At 42.5% G+C, this 15,388-nt stretch overlaps 1 protein-coding gene across 1 annotated transcript in view; it reads right to left on the bottom strand.

The window, feature by feature from the left end:
* Positions 1-6,976: 6,976 nt before the first annotated feature.
* The window catches only part of LOC127004143 (crustacean calcium-binding protein 23-like), a 44,095-nt gene continuing 35,683 nt past the window's right edge, over positions 6,977-15,388 (bottom strand). Inside the window, exons 2-5 of the mRNA XM_050871565.1 lie at positions 12,951-13,109; positions 12,454-12,631; positions 11,688-11,897; positions 6,977-11,026 (exon numbers count right to left, since the gene is read on the bottom strand). Of these exons, the coding sequence (XP_050727522.1) occupies positions 10,922-11,026; positions 11,688-11,897; positions 12,454-12,631; positions 12,951-13,102 (645 nt within the window). The 5' untranslated portion in view covers positions 13,103-13,109 and the 3' untranslated portion in view covers positions 6,977-10,921. The remainder of the gene's footprint in view (positions 11,027-11,687; positions 11,898-12,453; positions 12,632-12,950; positions 13,110-15,388) is intronic.

The following is a 15,388-nucleotide window of genomic DNA, read 5'->3' as shown; positions in this document are numbered from 1 at the left end:
CAAACGGGGAAAACCCCCCACTTGAGAGGAACACAAAAGACAACAGTAACGAGTAAGGATTTAGGACACAGGAATCTTTGGCGGGTGTGTCGGTCACGTGGCTGCTGGTCATACTAGGTGGACAGTGTTGTCACGGGGCCAAGACAGCAAGGCGTCCCCGCAGGGCTTCAGGAGGGATGTAAATGGTCATGGCGTGAGAGGTGGCGGCGGCGGGGATGGGAGTGGCCCGCCCATGTTGGTAAGGTGCTTCCTGTGTGGGGGGGTCTTGTTGGCTCGCTTGGTGTTTATCAGTCAATCAGTAAGTCAGTCAGTCAGTCAGTCAGGCATTCTCTTCTTTAACTGTCATTTTCTTTCTTCTTTCTTCCTTTCTTTCTTTCCTTCTTTCTTTCTTTCTTTTTCTTTCTTTCTTTCCTCTGCTTCTTCTTCTTTTCCTTTCTTCTTTCTTTCTTTCTTTCTTCCTTTTTCTTCTTCTTCTTCTTCTTCATCTTCTTCTTCTTCTTCTTCTTCTTCTTCTTCTTCCTTTTCTTTATTTCTCTTTGATACTTCAGCGTCCTTGTATCTGCCGTATGCATTTCGTTCACAATAGAGTTGGGGTCCGACTCTCCACCTTGAAGGACCACATATATCTGGTCCAATGGTTCCTTCCTTTTGTGCAATTATTCCTCTTTGTCGGCCGTCTGGGTGGGAAACGGGTCACTTTCTTAAGGCAGGTGCATGTGTTTCTCGAGGTAAATATAAACAACTATCCATATCCCTTCAAACAACAACGTAGGTCAGCACTTTCGTCTTGTAACCCCTACCAGGAAGCCCTTTGGAAGAAGCCTACCAGAGACGCCTGAAGCACACAAATCTGGAGGTATCTTAGCGGGTGTGGGTGAGATGTATGAGTGGTGAGGAGCGATGATTGAGGTTGGGCAGGCAAGGAGGGAGAGAGGGAAAGGCAAGGAAAGCAGGGTGAGTACTACAACGATGATTAAAAATGATAATATGAACAAATCTGCTGCATGAGGTAGGCCACGGAGGGAGGAGGTGAGAGGGAGATAAGAAGATAGAAAGAGGAGGAGGGTGTGAGGAAAATAGGGAGGTAGGAAGAAGAGGTGAGAGAGAAACAACATGGGAGGAGATGAGGTGGGAGGGAAATACATATAGCAAGATGGGGAGTGGAAGGGAAATAAAGAGATAACAAGATGAGGGAGATGGCAGGGAAATAAGGAGGTACAGAAAGAGTGCAGACGGCAGGGAAAAAAAGGAGGTAAGAAGAGTAGGAGTGACTGAAGTAAAAGAGGTTGGGTGGCAGTGGAAAAGACGCGATGGTAGGGAGGGAGGAGGAGGCTGAAGGGGAAAGGGGTAAAGGGGGGCAGTGAAGGGGTGGGGTGGGGAAAGGGGTGACGGTGGGTAGTGAAGGGGTTGAAGTAGTTAAGCTTTTGTTGCAATGTCTATCGTGAGACAAGAAAATGGCTGCTTCCATTAATCCATTATCTTCAATGAACACTAAGAGGAGGGTGGTGGAGGTGATGGTGGTAGGGGAGGAGGAGGGGGAAGGGGAGGGAGGGAGAGGACGAACCACACACACACACACACACACACACACACACACACACACACACACACACACACACACACATATATATATATACACACACACACACACACACACACACACACACACACACATGCCCCTGCCCCACCCACCACTCTCATTCCTTTATCGCCACTTCTTTCATTCCTTTCTCCTTTATTCTTCTTCTCTCCTCTATCTTCTTGTGTTTTCCCTTCTTATTTTCTTCTGTTCAACTCCACTTCTCTTTCCTTTTGCTCTTTTCTCTCACTCCTCACGATCGTTTTGTCTCTACTCCATTTTCTCCCTTCTCACGATTCACCTTTCTCGCCATTCTCTCTCCTCCCCCTTTCTCTCTCTCTCCCTCCTGCTCACCACGCCCCGACCCTCCATTACCCTCCAGTTATACTTGTACTCCTTACCTTCCACATTCTTACCCTACCCCCCTGTGGCCCTCTTGCCTCTGCCCTTACTACCCCTTCTCTAGTCTCCTGTTCCTTCGTGGTTCTCCCCTTTGCCCCCCATGAAACTACTACCACACACCTACGAAATCCTATCATGTGGCTCTTTACCTTCTCTTTATCTTATCCGTGAGGCCCTTTCATAACCCCTCCTACACTGCTCTCCCTCTGCATCATCCCCCACCACATCCGCTGTCACCTTACGTTCTCTGCCCCCGTGATTTCCAGCCTCCACATCCTTTCTACACATCACAACAAGTTCGTTATGTCACACCTCAGGCACCTATACAGCATCTAACCACACCACAGCGCGCCATGCCACACTACACTATGCCACACAGCTTCTTGCCTCACTACACCACACCGCATCACACAACACCACGGTACCACACCACATCACAACACCACACCACACCATGTCACACCTCAATAAGCCATACAGTACTATACACCCCATTCCTATGTCTATGTAATCTTATAATGTCGTCCAGTTGTTTATCCCAAATAGAAAATACAGAGATAGTGCAATGCCTGATAGATACATTATAATATCTATCTGCATCTATCTATTTATCTATCTATCTATCTATCTATCTATCTATCTATCTGTCTGTCTATCAATGTATGTTTCTATCTATCTACCAATCCATCTCTTTATACATACACACACGAACACACACATTTGTTTTAGAGTAGTGCTGTTTTAATTAAAGAGAAAAATAAGGGAGTAGAAAGACCCATGGATACTCGGCTCATCATCTAGTACGCCCTTAACCGTCAAAGACACAGAGGGACTCATGTGTGGACGGCATCAGAATTTTATCTCTGTTGTTGGTTGACTACAGGAATACCAACAACACACCACCTGCCTCCTGCCCCCGCCTGACCGGACGCGGGGGCTGCTCATGGCTCGCTGGCTGGCTGGCCGGCTGGACGCTTGGCTAGTTTGTGGTCACCTGACTCGCCCAAACATGACGGGTTACATTTAATTATAGCGATGGGGAATAGGAATGTTAATGGCCACTCTTGTTGGTAATAATAATGGTAGTGATGATGGTGGTGTTATTGTTAGTGGTGGTTATGGTGATAGTGATGATTATGATGATAACGATGATAATGAGATACATTGCCAGGGTAATTATTGGGTATACTGCAATGGTTTGTCCTCCAAAGTAAAAAAAAATCTACTATTGTTACTACTACTACTACTACTACTACTACTACTACTACCACTACTATTACTACTACTACTACAATTACAACTACTACTTATGCTCCTCTTCCTCTTCCTTCTCTCCCTGTTACTACCACTACTACTACCACTACTACTACTACAACTACTACTACTACTACAACTACTACTACTACCACTACTACTACAACTACTACTACTACCACTACTACTACAACTACTACTACTACTACTACTACTTTTCATAGAGTACCAAAAAAAAATAATACATAAATCAATTCACGGCCTCCGCAAATGTATTTCCCAAGAAACAACATTCTGGTAATATTTTTCTGATATATTTTACGCTGTTATTTCCTGTTACTATCGCTACACACACACACACACACACACACACACACACACAGATAGGAAGGCGGCAGCAGTGGTGAGGGACGCATTCCAACCAGCTTTACACACACCTCTTCCTCCCCCTCCTCCTCCTCCTGCCGCTGCCACGAGACAAGGAACTCCCGTACACGCTGCTGAGGCTTCCCTGACCCACATTAGAGGCGACGTTGGGTAACACCGTAATGGTCTTAGCCACATAAGCTTGCTGGGCGTAAAAATATACCTCCCATTAGCAAGTGTTCACTGTCCACTCTGCACACATGGATGTTATTATTGATGTATTTCCTAGGGTTGTCTCATTCTGTTTACTCAATATGATGTGGTCAGTAAACAAACAGACTGACTGACTCATTCACTCATTAACTGACTCACTGACGTACGCGCTCTTTCACTTCCTCAGAAAACAAATAATTAACCAACTAACGACCGAGCGACCGAATGAACTAACGAAATGACAAACCATCTGACGAACCAAACTACTAACTGACTAACTAACTAACCAACGAGCTAACGAACGAATTGCATAAGAAATTGACTAACTGGCCAAGTAACTAATATCCGGCCAACTAACTATCCAACTGCTAGCCAGAAACTAACTAATTAACTAACTAAATGGGTAACTGACTGACTAACCAGCTAACTAACGAAATAGCTAACCACTGAATTTCGTACATTAGTTATCCATTTAGTATCTTGGATGTCAATAAAGCGAGGCATTTTGGGCTATCATTTTTTGTATTAAGTTTTGTTATATAGTAATGTTACGTAACGCAGTTAAAATGGAGGCGATCAGCAGTTGTGGTGCGCATTTATTGAAGCAGTAATTGGTGTATTTGTTCCATAGCAAATTGGGATGCTCTCTTCCTCCCCATTCTCTCTCATTCTCAAGTAATTTGGAATTAAAACTAAAAACAACTTGAACACGTAGACGTATTACACGACCTCCACACACACTGTTGCTTATAGTGATCGTTATCGTAATTCATATAAAAGTAAGTGCCGTGAGTGAAGACTTTAAAGCTCTCGCCGGTAACCGAAGAATGCCACGTGATTGATGATAACAGTAGTTCCATGGTGATAAACAGCGTCAACCGTCACCTCTCCCAGCTGGTGACATATCTATTAATAAGGCAGATAATGGTCTAAGCGATCAGTTATGCTGTGATTAATTAAAATTACTTATCTTAGGGACTGCTATAACTTCATGGACCGTCGATAGACAATTGTTCGTTCCATCATAATAAAGATCACTCAGAAACGAGCGAACTGCTATAGATTGAAGGGCGTAATCAACTCTTACTGTGGTTCATATTGCATTTAATTACTTTTCCGTATATGCGCGCAACATCCGTAGCTCCATTTCTTTCGCTCTTACTTCGAACTGAATAAAAAAAAAGAAATACGCACGTAGAGATAAAACCTCCTTGAGACTCTTGAAATATACCAATCACTTGTTATCTACTTACGGGGAAACATTCGCTTAATAGTTTGAAGTATAGGTCAGGTAGTGCCAGGCTGGAGGAAAATAGGAAAGTCAAAGAAGAGGTTTATGGATGTGGTGAACAGGGCCATGCAGGCGGTTGGTGTGCCGGAGGAAGATTAAAATAACAGTAACAGATTGAAACAGATGATCCGCTATGGCGACCCCGAACACGAGCAACCGAAAGAAGAAGTTTGAAGTAGTTATACCGTCAAAATATCAAGAAAATGAATTCAACGGACCTTCGAAGAAAATGGAGGCACACCTACTATTACTGGGGTACCGTAGCATTGTTTTCTGCCTGCTCGCGTATGAAGAGTCGATGGGAAATGATTCAAATGAGGCAATATTTAGAAGAATAATAAGAAGAGGAAGACAACGACAAAGAAGAAGAAGAAAAAAAAAGAAAAAGAAAGAGAAGGAGAAGAAAAAGAAGAAGAGGAATAGAAGAAAGAAGAGGAGGAGGAGGAATAGAAGGAGGAATGGGAGATGTTTGATCCCATTTAATAACGATATATATATATATTGCCGTACCTTATTTCTCCTCTGCATGCTGTTCATCGTATAACACGCGGTTTCATTAGGATGTTCTTTAATATTTCCTTATCCAGGCGTCAGTTTACAACAGCTGATGAAAGCAAAATATATTAGATTAAGGTCTATGATATTTCTCCTTAACTTCATTATAGTTTCATGCACTTTCTTCCTTTGTTTTCCTGTGTTCTATCATAATATTGCGAATCTTATCATATCCCCCACTGCAATGTGATATGAATATTGTACACGTTTCTTGTATCACTGCAAATCACACTATGCATTGCCTGGGGGTCGGAATGGCAAGTTCCTCCCTTCTCCTTTGTTGTGTACCTTTACAACAATAATCAATCAATCAATTCAAGTATCCTAAATAAATCCTCTAGACTCCTTGGCCCTTATCCGCCATAGGTTCAAGGGACAAAAAAGGCGGAGATAAGCCCTGAGGTCATCAACAACTTGACGTATGCCCCCAATTTTACCTTTGACTGGTCCCTGGTTGGAGTCGTGGCTGTTCGGGGTTTCAATCAGCCAGGTGTTGCGAGAAATACCTCCTCACATAAATAAGTTGCTCTGATGTCCACTACGCATGCGCAACAGGAAAAAACATTAATTCGCCTGGTTTTGTTGTAGTTTGTCCACTTGTGATCCTTATAATGATTGATATTGCTCGCAAGACAAGAACACATCGGACCAACAGACTAAACAAACAAGAAGTGAGTGAACGTCCACGTGAGATAATTCTTTCTAAAATCTGCTTTCTTCGTTGTTGGAAAGCAGTCTCTTGATTAATAGTGTTGCTCTGATGTTTGTGCCGTGTATTGGAGCCGAAACAGGATAAATAAAAGATGGCAGTGAGTGAAATATAAAAGAAAAGCAAGCTGGACCTTTCTCTGCTAGCTATTTTGCAGCGGCGCGAGCTAATTCCTTCAACACCGCCGCCGCCGTGTTGCCGCTCACAGCCTCGTTTTCTGTGATGACGCCCAGACCAGCGCGCTTTATTCAAAACACCAAGGCTTCTAGAGTTACCCTTCAGACTCCTTGCCTATTACTTTCTTAAATGCTACAACTCTTTATGCTCCTTGTACAACACCTATTACTTATTACTGTTGGTTTTATAATGTAATGCATCAACGCTTAACCAAGGAATGGGGCAGAAATACTCGAAAGGAGTAGCAAATTCTCTCGTTTCTGAAACCTTAACATTTTCACTCCACATTTATTGACTATGCATTAGCTTCATAAGCAACACTTCTCTGTGGCACGTCATCAAAGAATGTTTTGAATTACTTTTTACAGCCTAATGCGCTGTGACTTGACGCAGGGGGATTAAAAAAGGATATAACAGTGAATCAACTTCAGCGTATGTATATAGATTTATTTCACATTCCTTAAATTTGAATTAAATGTTTTGGAAGTATAACATTGGCATCTACATAACTTCTTCATAATCAGCATTACTTCATCATCATCACATAGAAAACAGTAAAATAATAGGAAGCACAACTTCACATCTTAACACATAAATTTCGTTACTTAGCAGATTGGGCCTTTAAAATTTAGGTAAGAAGGGAAAAATAGTGTGAAGTTGTGCTGGCGTGTCCCTATCAGCATATTTCGAGACGGAGAAAGCGTCCTAGATATAAACGAGCCATGCAGGAGGGGCGCCGCCGTCGGCAGCCCCAGAGGAGGCTCGGGACTTAGGCCTAGATAGAAATGACACTACTTGGCGCAGACTAAAAAACGAATAGACATGGAGACACATATGGTTGATCGGAGAGGAACATTCATAAGGAACAGATACTGAATTCACTGGAATATATTTCCAAGTGAAGGAAAATGAATACAAAGACAACAGAAAGCAGTTTAGGGCTACTTGGCAGATACTAGAGAGAATATTAAGTACAAGGTTATGCTTATGGATACAGTTAAGAATTTGCAAAAGTAAAACTGTTAATAAAATTTCCTTATAACTTTACTGGCTGTCTAATTTTCACTTCTGTAAATGTCTTAAAGGGTAATTCATAAGAGAAAAGATGTGTATGAAAAATTTCTTTAAACACTTTAGTGTCACAAACAGTAATCTGTTCCACGCAAATCATTTGCCAGTTACCACAGACATGTATAATCATTGAACATTTAGAAATCTCTTCGAAATCAGTGCTGTGGAAATGTTCCAGGTATTCAATATTTTGTGCGAATATAAACGATGACATGTAACATCAAGATAGCATTGTGTTCAGTCATGACACGTACTACGTTACTCATGAGGTGGTGATGTACACATGGCGGATGGATGGTGCTGTTATCTGTTACTCCTCGGCAGACCAAGGCAGGCAGGTAGGCAACGAGGCAGTGACACGTGATCAGCGAACAGGAAGAGGCAGACTCCCAGGGAAGGCAAGGGCGTGGTTGCTCTTTATCCCAGCCTCCTCCTCCTTCAAAGATTGCTCCCTCCCTATAGGGGGGAGCACGGGCCATTGCCAATAGGCGCACCTAACATCACCAAATGTGGGCTGTAAACTTGGCGGAGGGACTGTTTTTGTGCCTCAAGCGACGGTAGCGGGCTTAAGAGTAACCTATCAGGATTTTTTGTTTTTATTTATAAATGATCCACAAGACATCCAAGAGTTAAATCAAAGTATGTGCTTATCTTTGTATTCATTCATACACACATTGGTAATATTTCTATGGTGTCTGATTCACTTAACTGAGTGAAATTCTATTGTGATAAGGTCACAAATTCGTGTCACTAGTAAAATTGAAAGTAGTAATGTAAGTTATGCCTCCATGAAATATACACAAATAGATAAATATGAAAGCTCACGAAGTCACAATAAGTGACATCACCTGCTTGGCGCAGTAAAAATATGCTTATTTAAGGAAACCGATACCCTCAAAATGGCGTGCGCTGCTGCCTCGTTGTTTATTAAATGTTCTGCTCAAGAAAAAGAATATTCAAAATATTAGTTAGTTTTTGGTTATAAGGAATCTTTACGAAATACAATTATAACATTACCGCCTATAAGTTAGGAAACGCACTGAATCCTGGATCGGCTATGATGATGTTAGGTGCGCCTATGGCGGCCCGTAGCAGGGTGCCGACAGACCGACTCTATCGGGTGATGTCAGCCGAGGCGACCAAGTCGGTCTGTCGACGAGGACTGGCGTGTCTCTGTATCCCAGCCTGTTTACTGTTGGCTTTTGACTTCCGACGGCTGTTTTTGGCAAATGTTTATTTTTATCTTCATGGAGCGTTTGTATTCACTACCTCATCTTCATTGGGGCATGTGGTGAAGCAAGAGCAAACTAAAATGAGAGGAATATGATGGAATGTTACTGGAGGAGCAACTTACATTACCAAGTCACATGAAGCAGCTAAATCTTTCGTGGGAATGTAGTAGAGTGAGCTGTGAGATAGCACAGGTCACTCTGCTACATTCCCACACTGAATTTTCAATCGCATGACAGAAGAAAATTAAAACCATCTTTACTATTGTGACTATTATGACGCATTATTATTTTATCACGTAAAGTATACATGTCAGAGTAAATAAATGAGATCAAGTTTAAAAACAACTCCATAAGTAAGAATATTATAACCTCGATAATAAATCAGGAAATGTCAACCAACTGCAACTTATTTACAGGAATTTAGTGTCATTACATTATTGAAGCAAACTTAAGAGAGTTATATTAAGTGGAACGTATCATTAACAGCAATGAAAATATTCATATAATGAGTTTATCTTTCTGGATTACTCACGTCAAGCAGAGCTTAAGATAACATTAGAGCCAGTGGTTGCCGCGCCTTGCCTCGGCGCTCGATTTGGTCTCCTCGGCGCAAATGACGAGTAATTAATGTTTTGGTTATGCTCCCCAATTAGTACGTACAATTGCAATATGTTTGGAATGAACTACTCTCAAAATTTGAGCTAAGGCTTAAATACTGACCGTAAAGTCGAAGAAAAGAATGACATTATTTACTTTGACAGTAGGTAATTTTCATACTTCAGCACTATATATATATATATATATATATATATATATATATATATATATATTACCTGTTCAACGCAAACTGTAATTGTGCGTACGAACTGGTGTGCATATCCTACGAACCAAAATCTGGACGGGGTCGGCTGGCATGTGGGACGTCAAGCCTCAACAAGCGGAGGGCAGGAGGGCGGCGTGGGCGGACAGGTTGGGAGCGGCGGTGCAGAAGTGAAAACAAACAGGAGAATGATATGAAGAAGCTGCTATTTTTTAAATCCTTGAGAAAAGTGCAAAGCTTGATAGCAGATACGGAAAGGACAGTATTTTTTTTTCTTTTTCAGAACTCAATAAACAGCACATTTCCAAAATCCAAACGAACCAAATGTTTCATTCTTGCCTATGTAAACAGAAGATAAAGTGCAATGTAACTGAAAAGACTCAGCTATTTCATTGCTAAAACAAAAGTAATATGGAGGGATGATACACAATTGTTTATTCCTTCTAAATGATTTTCCTTCTGTCTTAGTTTACGGTCATGAATGGGAGAGAATGTCACCTTTACGCTAAACTCATTAAAGCTAAATAAATGCTGACTATCTGGTGGTCCTTCAAGCTCAGCAGAAAATGGAGCAACTCATAAGTATGCTGTTTTCTTTGAGTTAATTACATTCCTTGTTTTATGGTAAGGTTGCTATATTAAGAGTGCAGAAATGGAGCCACGACTGTTCTGAAGGTCACTCTCCAGGCCTTAAGGGCTTAATCACACTCACACAGCTTGCACGTGTAAGCTTGTAGGCAATCGATCCGTTGCATATCATATCTTGTTTAATATCAACAAAGTAAGACTGCTGGCAGTGTGAGTTTGTGTAGGGGCTTACAGATGACCAAGTGTTAGCAATTCGCTCATAACCTGAAAGCGTTAACTCTGCTGGGCGCTGTGTGAGTGTTTGTTTACTGGCAAAATTATTCATGGCAATCCTTAATTCCTTAATAAAATGAGACTCATGTTAGTGTGTGTGTGTGTGTGTGTGTGTGTGTAAGTATTCAATCAAAAAAGGACATTCCATTAAGATAAAATAAGAAGAAAATGAAACAAGACTCCATTATTATAAGTGAAAGAAGATCATGGTTCAATAATTCATGGGAGGAGTTTCCACCACAACACCACACCACACCACGGACTCCCGGAACATGATGGTGGTGACTGTTGGTACTGGTGGCGGCGGTGACGGTAATGGTGGCAGTAGTGGTGGTGATGGTGGTGGTGATAGTGGTGGGGAGGGGGGCAAGGTAAGGCAGAGAGAGGTAATCTATTTGATGCCCCAGGAGTTGCGCATCATCAGGTCAAAGTAGGCGTCGTGGTCGATAGAGGCGCTGATCCCTGAATAATAATCGTAAAATTCCTCCCTCGTGACCTGGAAAATAATCAGAGGTTAGTTAGTTAGTTGTGCATAGGTTAGGTTCGTTAGTTTGTACGCTTTTCCACTTCGTACTAAGTTTACCAGAATAGTTTTTTTTTTAAATGAGAACTACCATTGTATCATTTTAGTTTCATGGTGTTACTTTCACATGTATCCTTAGTTGTATAATCACACTATGTACTTCCTGGGGGTTGGGATGGCATGTTCCTCCCTTCTCCTTTGTTGTTTACTTGCAACAATAAACTATCAATCAATCAATCAACTAGCAGGAACGGTGCATACAAATTGGCGAACGTATTTTTATTCACTTTACTAACTTTGCTCTTGTTAAAAATAGTTCAAGTCAAGTATTATTCCTTAGCGGAGCGAATTCCGAATAAGATTATTGATTTATTTTTAGGATTATGAAAGTTTCTTTTTGGTATCTTCTAAACTTTCATACAGCAGCATCTATCACCCTGGTGTCTTCATATAGTTTTGCTTATAAGCGTTTCATTATACGTTCATTCTGTTTTATTATGTAGAGTCTATTTGTTTGCTTGCGTCATTTAGGTCAGTTTAACAAATCTCTCTCTCTCTCTCTCTCTCTCTCTCTCTCTCACCGCACCCTTCCCCATTCACAGCGACGATGATAACGCAGTGGCCGCCAGCGTACCTTCCCGTCCACCGATGTGTTGTGCTCGAACTTCTTGATGATGGTGTTGAGAATGTCCTCCTCGGTCATCTCGCCGGACTGGTACTGGGGGTGGCTGGTGACCGTGTACACGCCCTTCAGGTCCTCCAGGGTCACCACTCCGTCGTCCGTCTTGTCCAGCTTGTCGAAGGCCATGTCTACCAGCTTCCTCCTATTCTCGTTCATCTTGGGCTGAGGTGGGGAATGAGAGATGGAATTAGTAAGTGGATTGTACTAGTTAATTAATCTGTTAGGTTATATTAGTTAACATATATATCGGTTATAAGTTAACTCATGTATATACGTTTGTTTGCTGACATATATATTTAGTTCATCTGCATTGGCAGCAGGATAGGGCTGTCACGCAATACACTTTCTTGTTTCTGCTTAGCGAGTGGATTTTTTTTCTTCATATTTATATTATTATTACTTACTTTAATGTGTTGAACTATTTTTTTTATAGCGAGATCCTGTCAATATCATTTACTTTCTTTACATCTGATGATGAAGTGAACAATTATTTCCAGTTATTATCATAAAAAAATTATGTCATAATTTATTTTCTTTCTAATAGCAACCATAACTTTCTTTTTATTACTAGAAATTTACAAGTCAACAAACATTTATTTTCTATATTGGACACTAAAACTTTAAAGTCCTTTTTAGGTGAACGTGCTCTCATGCTCACCACGAACATTATACTGTAATTGACTCGAACGGCCATCAGGAGCGTTTTGCAGCAACTTACTCTAATGGCCACCAGGAATTCGTCGTAGTTGATGGTGCCCTCGCCGTCCTTGTCGAAGGCGCTGAAGAGTTTTTCGGTATCCTCGTCGCTGAGGCTGAGGCCCGTCTCCCGGATGCCTTTGCTGAACTCCTCCATGTTGAGACTCTTGGAGCCGTCATCATCCATCCTGCGGAACACCCTGCAACGCCAACACGCGCATGTAGACAAGCGTGCGACAAATTGTACTCCATGCTACGGCAGTTAGGTTGATAACCCTTTAAAGTTTCAATTTCTTATTCTTTTTTGTTAAATGTGTGTACACCTACTAAGTCACAATAAGTCATGATCTACTGTTGATTTCTATATGTTTCTGCAATCATATGCTGACAGCTACAATGCATAACTTGGTATACGAAGCCCTAAGATTAAAAAAAGGCGACATAAGGAGTGAAGGTGTGCCCTGACAACAAAATCCGAGATAACGGGAGCATTGAACCATAAAGAAACGAGTGACGTACTTGCCCATGCCCATGATGCCGGCTGACCCGCGGCTCAGACACAGCAGCCGCAGCTTCTCCACGGGGTCGGTGGCCTGGTTCAGCCTACGCCGCGCGCTGGCCATCATGTCCTGCTCGTTCCTGGTGGAGGCTGTCCTGGGACGGTTGGCCATGTTGGGGCTGTGGGTGAGGCGCTGGTCAGGAGCGGAATAGATTTGTCCCTGTGTGTGCGACTCAAAGCACCAATAGCGTTCATTGAAATGTGGAGTAGGAGAGCTTAGATATGCATATATGACATAGATGAATTAAGCCACTGTGTAGTTAATACACATATGATTATAATTTTCATATGGAAGTTGGATAAGTTAGTTGTTGAGGAAGGTAGATGGTGAATAATCGATTCTCATCAGCTGCCATGTGTATACCAACTGCCCTCCTGTAATTTCCTTATGCTCTCGTGTAATGTGTCTCTTTGTTCAAATTCACTACATACGGAAATATGGAATATATTTATGTTAGGATACTAGGTAGCAATACAATACACGTGGCAGTGAAATGGGTGACTGACTGCCAGGGGCCAACAGTGCACCTGGGAAGACGGAGAGCGATATAATTGCTGCGACAGACATCAATAAAACTAACGTGACAGACATCAATAAAAGGAGGATGAGGGGAATCGATCGATAAAACGGTGTGCTGAACAGTATACGACAGGGGTGGAGGGGAGGGGGAAAGGGGGGATGAGGTTGTAAATATACGGGTAGAGGGGCAGGAGGAAATTACGACCATGCAGGCAGAGGGGGAGGTCATGTGAGTGCAGAAGCGGGGGGGTATCGTGAGTGTAGGCAGGAAGGTGTGTGTGTGTGTGTGTGTGTGTGTGTGTGTGTGTGTGTGTGTGTGTGTGTGTGTGTGTGTTTGATAATAATAATAATAATAATAATAATAATAATAATAATAATAATAATAATAATGTGTGTGTGTGTGTGTGTGTGTGTGTGTGTGTGTGTGTGTGTGTGTGTGTGTGTGTGTGTGTGTGTGTGTGTGTGTGTGTGTGTGTGTGTGTTTTGGCTTGGATAACCTGTTTTTTTTTTCTTTCCCGGTGATATGTTTTTCATGACCGACAATAAATATTTTTTCATTGTTGGCAAACTTGTGACGCGTCCATCCACTTCCTTAATCTCCACCACCACCACCATCAAAGTCACTACCACCGCCACGTTCCATAGCTCAATCCACCAACACCATCACTATTTTTTTTTGTACGACCCACATTTCCAATTTTTCATCACCACGACTCATTCCATCGCGCGTACTCCCCCATGCATGCACCATCCTCGACGCACCACCACCCTCCCCTGCCCCATCACCACCACCATCAAAAACAACTTTCCACATCCCCGCCACAGACCCTCATCCCTATCTGAGGTCGCTGACTCCACATGACTCTGAACGCACCTATCTTCCCACCGCTCCGACCCGACCCGCACTGCATGACTGCTTAATATATTCTATTGATATTGGTTCCCGGTAGCTGTTCCGATCGAAATTTCCCGGAAGACCACAGACAAGACCGCGCTCTTTGCCTTCCCCGTGTGTCTGTTTGCGTGCAGTTTTATCTAGAGGGAGTCAGTAATCTAATATATACACTGTTATCTTCTTTTTAGGGCAGTTTTTTTGAGGGGGCATTTCTAAGAACGAGTGAACCTTAGCAGCTCCTAAACGTGTGAATCGTCGCTTGCTCTTCATGTTCTGGAAATACACAGACACCTGAAAACACATGCAACACGTGAATGGTTGATTAAGATTTACTCCCCGCACTAAGTCTAGGTCCAGGAGGGGGCAGGTGCATGAGGCAAGGTCAGGTTGAGTGCCACCGTGATAAATTACTTGATTGTGTGGGTAAGATTTAATTCCAAACTCCTGCTCTCTCCCCACGCACACAATTAATCAAAGCCTCACACACACACACACACACACACACACACACACACACACACACACACACACACATGAAACCCGATAAGACAACTAATCTAATAAATTTCCCGTAGCAATCTTTCCTCAGCTCCGCCGCCGTCTCTCTAAAGGTCTTGAGGCAGTGGTCGTGGTAGAGGCAATGTTGGTGGTGTTTGTGTATGTGGTGGTGATGATGGTGATGATGGTAATGGTGGTAATTGTGGTCAGGGCCATCAAAGTCAGGGTCAAGGCCATGCTCACTTTTACACAGTATATTCATTCTTCATTCTCATGAGTGGTTGGACTTCATTAGCATAATTCAGCATTATTGAAAATCGTCTGCAGATGTTTTGTTTGCCCTCGTGTCCAGCTAATTTTGTTCGACTTGGAGAGCCCCTGTGTGATGGCGGAGAATCGAGGAGCGCCGGGCAAACACACGAGGCTTGTGTTCACAGTGAGGGTTGTGTAGACACCCGTCAGCAGCCTGGTAATTGGCTCGAGCG

This window comes from Eriocheir sinensis, chromosome 27, assembly GCF_024679095.1.
Source record: "Eriocheir sinensis breed Jianghai 21 chromosome 27, ASM2467909v1, whole genome shotgun sequence".
Classification (NCBI taxonomy): Eukaryota; Metazoa; Arthropoda; class Malacostraca; order Decapoda; family Varunidae; genus Eriocheir; species Eriocheir sinensis.
This window is presented reverse-complemented; position numbering and strand designations above follow the sequence as displayed.